Below are 8100 nucleotides of genomic sequence, written 5' to 3'. Positions count from 1 at the left end.
AATAGTCCAGTCAACGCACTCGTCCAGTCAACTGACGGCAAAAATCAATGGCAAAGCGACCAGCGAATTGTGGCCGATTTAGCCTGGTTGAAACTTCGCTTTTAGGCGGCAGCAGCAACAACAAAAGAACATAACGAACAACAAAATCCATGGACTGTGGCCACGCTCTGGTTGTGGGCTTTGATCTGATTCTGACCCGAATAAAATATAAATGCCGCATTTCTTCGTTTTCCTTTGGGGTTTCGCCCGTAAATGTTCCCGAGAAATGGGTGCTTTGAAGTGCTTTAGGATGTTGGACTTCTAATTAACGAATAATTTATTATTTTTTAATTGCGTTTTTTTTTGGTTTATTGCAATATATTGAATACAAAACATATTCCTATTATCACAAGAAAATCGTATGAAAATTAAAAATATAATTTTTAGTTCAAGTATCAAAGAAGTAATGACAAAAATAAATAAAATATTAGACAAGCTTTTGACCAAAAATTGAAGAGTCACTTGTAGCATCATGGGATGGGCTCTAGTACAAGTGCCGGCCTAATTAATGCGAATAAAGCCACTTTCCTCCTCCTTCTACGTCTTTTAACCCATTACCATTGGTTTAAAGAAGATTTTGTGAACAGGGAACGACAACAGCTCGCAGTACAACATAATTAGGCTTCTGGCAGTGAATTTTATGCCCGAGCCAAGCAGCCAAACGAAATCGTCGCCACTTACACAGCCCTTGGCCTCCCCCCCAGGGAGACACCCAACCATCGTGCGCTAACCCGCCATTCCACACCACTCCAAAAGCCGCCCATTTGCGTGCGTCGCTAATTAGTGTAAAATGTTTCCTGTTATTTACCTTTTTCGGTTTTGTAAGCAACAAAACAAACTGGAACAAGTAAGAACGTTTCACTCACGTACTCACGTCGCTATTCCGACTAAGGGATACCCGCTACTCGGAAACTATCGGCCAAAACTCTTACAATGAGAAATATAAAAGAGCTTCCTGTGAGACCTCCAATTGAGAACCTGATCTGCTTGGGCATCCTCAGAGTAGGCACAGAATTTGTGGCTGTGGCGTTCCACAGGCTTTGATTTGCCTGTTCGAACATTTCAGGCATTCTGCACCATCTACTGGAAATGGTCAAAGGCAGTGGCAAAGGACTGGGACCGGGCACAGCTACAGAGCAGATTGTAAATGAGCAACTGCCGCTGGGGCGACGCATTTGTTATAGTGGATACGATACGTTGTATCACAAAACCGTTTCGGTGTCGATTTTTATTTGAGCCAAGTTACGTGACCTGTGTGGCCAATAATGAGGGAGCGACGCACCCAGCACCCAGCACGCAGAACGCTATTTGCTCAACAGTTTGTGCACAAACGAAGACAAAATCAGCGCTAATTAACTCGCTTTGGAGCATAAACGCGCGCGCCCAGGACTCCATTCATTTGCGTTCAGATCATTCAGTCAGTTTTTCCGCGCTTAGCATGCAGAGCATCAGCTCAAGTGAACTGAACTCGACCCAACTCGTTGCCGCGTAAATTGCGTTTTAAAATAAATTATAATGATTATTATGTTGCAAACAACAGATGTCAGCCGCCCGACTGTTGCGCCCTCTCTCTCCGGCATGCCCAAAGTGGGTTGAAGCTGGAAAAACTCTACTCCTTCTCTCTCTCCGCCGCCACTCGTTAACGTTGGCAGGAGCCGGCAGCAGCAGTCGTTGTGCCCGTTTGCCACTTGGGTCTTATGGTGCAAGCATAAAAATTTTAACTGAACAACATTAACGCAAGCATTTTATGGCGTTGATCTTAATATTATTAAATCAGCGACGAGTTTATTAAGCGCTAAACAGATGAGAACGAAAATTGCTTTGGAACGCTGGGGAGGGTAAAATAAGTTAAACAGTTTCAAGTTGGATTGCTGGACTGCTGGATTGCTATGCATGCACTCATAAATTGTAGCCCATAAACTCTCAGCTACATCAGATTCATTCTACGGTTAGTACAAAGACGGAGACACATTTTTAATCATTAATCATGTTGCAAGGTTGGAACAAGAGATTCGCTGACCCTGACCAGTATTCGATCTTGTATCATTAGTAGGAGTCTATTGAAAATAGTGCATGGTTTCATATCTGTATTAAAGATTAGACGCTCTGCCACATTTATATTAGTTTTTTTTTGCGATATCTAACTAGTGATAATGTACGAGTATTTAGTACATCGATTGGGATAAATAATGTTTCGATTGTAAGTCCTACTCTGCAAATCGAACGATTCGCAATGAAGCCTAATATTTATTATAAGTATGTTTTGTTATAAACAATAGGCTTGCTCGCAATCTGACTTTTTGCATTTAGATGATGATCTAAGATCAAATACATATACATATAAGATTATAAATACACTTGAGGGCAAGCCCTCAGCCCCCTAAGTAAAATGTCAGTACCACAACGACCCAAAACCTTTTTATATAATAGAGAGATATAATTTGAATTGTTTGATATTGCGAAAAAAACATACAAAGTGTAGTAATCGTATATTTCACATTTTGATTTAAAAGAAAATTTGAGAGAACATCAGAGAACTAGGAGATCAAGTGAATTTCCTTAAACAAAAGCCGATTGAAATTTCGGAGGCACTCAGTTATCTCCAAGTTAGCAACTCTACTTATATCCACAGCAACCTTATTGCACGGAACAGACCCATTCCTTGTGCCTTGTAATTCCAGTGTTTCCGGATCTGGTTGGACTGTCATCCAGAGACGAGTCAACGGCAATGAGAACTTTAATTGCCAGTGGACCGACTAAGACTAGGGTTCGGAGTCCTGCGGAAGATTAAGATTAAACAGATCTTAAATTCGAATCAAAGGTCGGCCCAATCATTATTTAAGCAAAAGTAAGCGAGATCGTGTAGACATTCTAGTATCAAGAATCCCATCGAATGCCGTCAAATGATGCACTTTCATAATTCTCCATTGAGTGAACTGTAATAATAAGCTAATTTATGATAAATGCTCAATAACCAAAAGCGTTAGTTCTGCATAAAAGATGTTTACCTTGTACCGCAACTAAAAAACCACAACCACCTCCATAAAATTTCGCGCAATTTCGTGTCTCATGAGTGTCATTATCCCGGTCTGTGGAAAACTTCCTGTGCACTTCCCACCGATTTCAGGTTTGTAGCCTTTCTCTTCGTTTCCTAATTTGAAATTATGGAATCGAGAATAGATGGTCCTTCCATTAACATCTTTGAGTTGTACAGCACGTGAGGCTTGGACTGGGTCATTAGATGGATTTTTTCCAGTCCAAGGAAGAAGATCTGCCGGAGGTCTCCGCACCCTAGTTAGAAGTCGATTAAAGTTTTGCGATTGAAGTTCTCATTGCCGTTGACTAGTCTCTGGATGACAGTCTAGCCAGATCCGGAAACACTGGAATTGCAGGGCACAAGGAATGGCTCTGTTCCGGGCAACCTTATGCTATGGATATCAGTGGAGTTGACGAAGGGTAACTGCTGGCTACATATTTTCCACTCAGGAGCTCTGTCACTGAGGTTCGATGATTTACTTAGTCCTCTTTGATAGCCAGCTGGTCTTGGCTATGCTTTAATTGAATTGAATTCTTCTTGGAGATAAATTCATCATGAATGTTTTTGCATGTTTCTAATCCGTTTATACTGTCCGTAAATCCTTTATTATCTTTCAAGTTGGTGGTCAGCTGTCGCAGATCAATAATCCTAGAGGCTAACTTTTTGCGACAAATGTATTTCTGGGTATCCAAGGCAGAGGGAGGATTCTCCTTGCAGAAAAAGCCAAAAGCCAGAGCTTCTCATGTTTCACTTGACTCTCGCACAGTCGATGCAAAACCAAACTGACCGGAATGGATCCAATAGCCACATATAAATATAAATTATTTCTTTGCTTGTCACACTTAATCACAATTAAAAATGTACATGTGTACATACATAAATTTTATTCCTGATAGCACATTCATGATAAGAAACGTTTCTACTGCTGTGGTATGATCTCAAGCTATCAACTCAGTGAGTAATCTTTTTTTTGTGTTCGTTGCATAAAATTTGTATTTATTATAAAAATTGCATCATTGACTTATGCACTCCATAAAGATACGAGATTCGCGTTGCTATGGCGACTTAATGATTTAGAATTAGAGTTAAACGTACTGTATTAATTCCTAATAATAATGTCGGAGGGGCAAACGGCATTTTCACATTTCGAATTTTATGCACCGCAACAAAGTGCAATTTAGAAACAATGTTATAAAGCTTCTAGGAATCGAAGCACCGTGTACTTGTACTTGTATTTCATGAAGATATCTTATTTCGCTTGGGGGCTATCCATTTTAGTATGCTAAAAAGGCCGATGGCCCCACTGTGCGTCGTAACAAACGCCAGACTGCTCGCCCAGTGTGCGTATTTTTTGGAGGGAGTGCCTTGTTCTGCAATTAATAAACCACCATCCTCCTCGTTTGTGTATAGCGAAAATAAATATCCCGTTTATCAACGTTGAAAACTTCATGTTCAGTTGATCTTCAGTTAGTTACTCTCCGGTTGTTCTTGAATATTTTCTCGCCCATTTCAGTAGGCTTCCTTTTTGCTGCATATCTGGTTGCTCCATTAATTTTTCCAAGTCGAAGCTACAATTCGTGAGGCTGGGCCAGAGTCATTAGATGGGTTTTCTTCCAGTCCCAGGAAGAAGTTTTTTTGGAGCTTTACGATATAAATATTTTACGAAACCAGTCCAGCTACGAGTATATCAAAACAAACAGTGATCAAGAATGCCACGAAGTTAAGTCTAATGAATATATAAAACAATAAATATAAAGAGGTTCGCTGAACTTGCATATAGATCGACAATACATAATACCTAGTGTAGGGGCTATTATCAATTCTATTCTGTTTTATTATCAACAACAGGATCTGAAAATGTACATAAATATGACATTCGAAATGCCTTTATATGTATACATATACATATGTTATTTTATAATTCTTAATAGGATTTGTTATCTCGAAAATAACAGGCAAGTCAGATGCAAGCATGATGTATGTCATTAATTGATAATCAGCTTATAAGCTGATTTATAAGAAGAATTGAGTCTTTCATCTTGCATTCAGTCAGATTTAAGTCTCTCAACGGGAATATTAATTAAATTCGAAGTTATGCAAATATTTTGGATTCTGGTGCTTTTCTTCCTGCAAGTAGATGCAGACATTACTCTATCGACGGAAAATAGCGTCAAGAAGAGTGCTGTGAGAATTCAGTGCATTGAGAAATTATAATTGAAATAAACTAATTAGTTGGGTATTCCGTTTCCAGCACTGTGAGATGAATCGCGATGATGACGATGAGCGGTGTGGTGCCATATGCTATCCGATTGTGAAGCCGCTACTCCGGTACGCTGCCTTATGCCAGGGGAAGGATGCAACGATTAACGACCTTAAGGACAATATTAGAGAGAAAGATGTGTACATCGCGCAATTGAAAAGCAAGATTGAGCTAACCAATTCAATGGAAATTCAGCTGAAGGACAAGGAGACTATATTGCATCTGAAGGCAAACGAAATTGTGAAAATGGAGAAAGATATTGGAGATCGGGAGGCAGAAATCCATGACAAGAAAGACCAGATCTCAATCAGATTCAATCTAGAGAGACTTTAATGCAATCAAAGGATAAATTAATCAGAGAACTGGAGAATCAAGTGAATTCCCTTAAACGAACACAGGGAAAGCTGGTAGACATATCGGAGGCTAGCAGTTGTCTTCCATTCACCGATGCCACTGATATCCTTACCATAGGGTTGCCCGGAATAGGCCCATTCCTTGTGCCCTGTAATTCCAGTGTTTCCGGATCTGGCTTGACTGTCATCCATCCGATTACAAACTAGGGTTCGGAAACCTGCGGGAGAACTTCTTCCTGGGACTTGAAAAAATCCATCTAATGACCCTGTCGCAATCGCACGAATTGTACGTTCAACTTGGAAATGTTAATGGTGGAACCAGATATGCTCGCTACGACGATTTTAAAATAGGAAGCGAAGAAGAGGGCTATAAGCTGAAATCATTGGAAAAATATTCAGGAGCAGCCGGAGATTCACTAACTGAATATAATCTAAACATGAAGTTTTCTACATGGGACCATAATAATGGCACGGTTTGCCCAAAATATTATGGAGGTGGTTGGTGGTTTGGTCATTGTGGAATAAGGTACACATATTTTATGCCGAAGTAACTTTAGTAATTATTACGTATTTATAATATCAGTTTTCTTGTTATTTCAATAATCTCAATGGAAAATATTATAAAAATGGTCAAAGGGAATACGTTGACTGTATTCGATGGGATTCTTGGCACTATGATGTCTACAGGATCTCACTAACATTTTCTCAATTGATGATAAGGCCAAAAACATAGAAACTTGACTCGAATTCAAGCTCTGTTCAAAACCATACTAAAAATATCTGAAACACCAATAAAGTTCTAAATCTTAAGGGAAATAATCCTTCTGAATCACGCACTAGGAATTTGAAGAAATTGAACTAAAATTTCAGCTATTCCTAGCTGTAGATGTATCTGTTTCTTAAACTTCATTCTGATATGTATCTGAAAGTGTATCTGTATCGTTATCTAGATAGATTTATCTCGCTCTGTATCTTTATTTTTATGCGTAGATTAAATTCTAAGCTTGTGTTCTTTTTAAAAAGAGCCAACGGTTTAAAAGATATATGCAAAAATATGACCTGACGTTATGTTACCAAAAGAGGTTTGAGGTTGCAGTACAAAATTTTTAACTTCTGTGAACCGGGTAGAGCTATCTGTATAAGTATTGAGCGTTCCAAGGTATTACATTTAATAAAATTTCCTGTTTTTTGTTATAAATTTTCGGAAGCATCTGACGTTCGTTACTGGCTTTACATTAGCAAATTCCGGGTTAATAAAAGTTTAAAATATAGCGTTAGTTGGGAAAATTATCTGGGATTATTTTAGATAGTTCAATATATAAGAGTGACTTTGAGGAAAAACTTTAAAAAATAATCATTTTTCCTATAGAATATAAAGATAAAGGAAAACATGTCTTTAAAAATTCCAAAAAATCTTAAGTCCAATAAAAAATTAACAAATAAAACATAAATAATAAGAGGTTCATACTTATTGACAATACATAATATGTACTATAGGTCCGTTCTATTATCAAAAATAAGCTTGATCTGACAATCTACATAAGGATTTCATTTCAAGTGAATAATTAGTTGGACATTCCGTTTCCAGCACTGTGATATATGCTTTCCGATTGCGAAGCCGTTACTGCGGTACGCTGCCCTATGCCAGGGGAAGGATGCAACGATTAACGACCTCAAGGACAATATTAGAGAGAAAGATCATCAGAGACGAGTAAACGGCAATGAGAACTTTAGTCGCAAATGGATCGATTAAAAACTAGGGTTAGGAGACCTGCGGGAGAACTTCTTCCTGAGACTGGAAAAAATCCATCTAATGACCCTGTCCCAACCTCACGAATTGTTCTAGTAGCTGTAGAATCTCTATCTTAATAAGTATTCGTATCTGCGGATTTATCTGTATCTTTATAATTATTCATAGCCATGGATATATCGGTAAACGAGTGTACAGGATGGCATCCACAGCCACACAGTTTGCGGGCCAAGCCAAATTGAGTATCCGCCGCGAGGACCGACAGAGTTAAAATAACTGCAACTATGAGGGCATAAGTTAATCAGGGTCGAGCTTTTAAGTGGATTACACACATGCCAGTCAGTCCTTGTTAATTGGAGCAGAAGTGCTGGACTTGAGGATACTTCAGTTAAAGTTTTTTAAAGAAAAAATTCAGCTTAAATGCTTCTCGGTGACCCACAGAGGTGTCTGATGGCAAGGTTAAGCTAAAAAGACGACTCCTTCCGCCACAGGCCGTTTTGCCTTGACATTTTGAAGACATTAAACTGAAACTGCTGGCAGACCACAGGCCAGGCAAATGGAATGGTATGGAGTCGGTATGGTAGCAGGGCCTGGCCGGGTCTCGTCTGGTCTGGTGTGGTGTGGTGTGGTCTGGCATGGTTGAGAGCAGCAGATTTCCCCA

The 8100-nt window shown here is 39.2% G+C and overlaps 1 protein-coding gene and 1 long non-coding RNA gene across 2 annotated transcripts; one reads left to right on the top strand and one right to left on the bottom strand.

Moving 5' to 3' along the window:
* Positions 1-2480: 2480 nt before the first annotated feature.
* LOC108164293 lies at positions 2481-3868 on the bottom strand. The gene is made up of 2 exons (XR_001775825.2): positions 3048-3868; positions 2481-2975 (listed from the first exon to the last, which is right to left on the bottom strand). It is a non-coding gene; the product is annotated as an uncharacterized LOC108164293 (long non-coding RNA).
* Positions 3869-5143: 1275 nt separating this feature from the next.
* Positions 5144-6893, top strand: LOC108161406. Its single transcript, XM_017295657.2, has 2 exons — positions 5144-5260; positions 5328-6893. The coding sequence occupies exons 1-2, from the start codon at positions 5171-5173 to the stop codon at positions 5667-5669; spliced, it is 432 nt and encodes a 143-aa protein (XP_017151146.1). The 5' UTR covers positions 5144-5170; the 3' UTR covers positions 5670-6893.
* Positions 6894-8100: the final 1207 nt, after the last annotated feature.

This window comes from Drosophila miranda, chromosome 4 (assembly GCF_003369915.1).
Source record: "Drosophila miranda strain MSH22 chromosome 4, D.miranda_PacBio2.1, whole genome shotgun sequence".
Lineage (NCBI taxonomy): Eukaryota > Metazoa > Arthropoda > Insecta > Diptera > Drosophilidae > Drosophila > Drosophila miranda.
This window is presented reverse-complemented; position numbering and strand designations above follow the sequence as displayed.

Excerpts from the sequence above, each read along its gene's own strand:
- LOC108161406 (XM_017295657.2), top strand. The coding sequence starts at position 5,171 with ATGCAAATATTTTGGATTCTGGTGCTTTTCTTCCTGCAAGTAGATGCA. Across the intron at positions 5,261-5,327 it reads ATAGCGTCAAGAAGAGTGCT|CACTGTGAGATGAATCGCGA; the intron begins GTGAGAATTCAG and ends TTCCGTTTCCAG.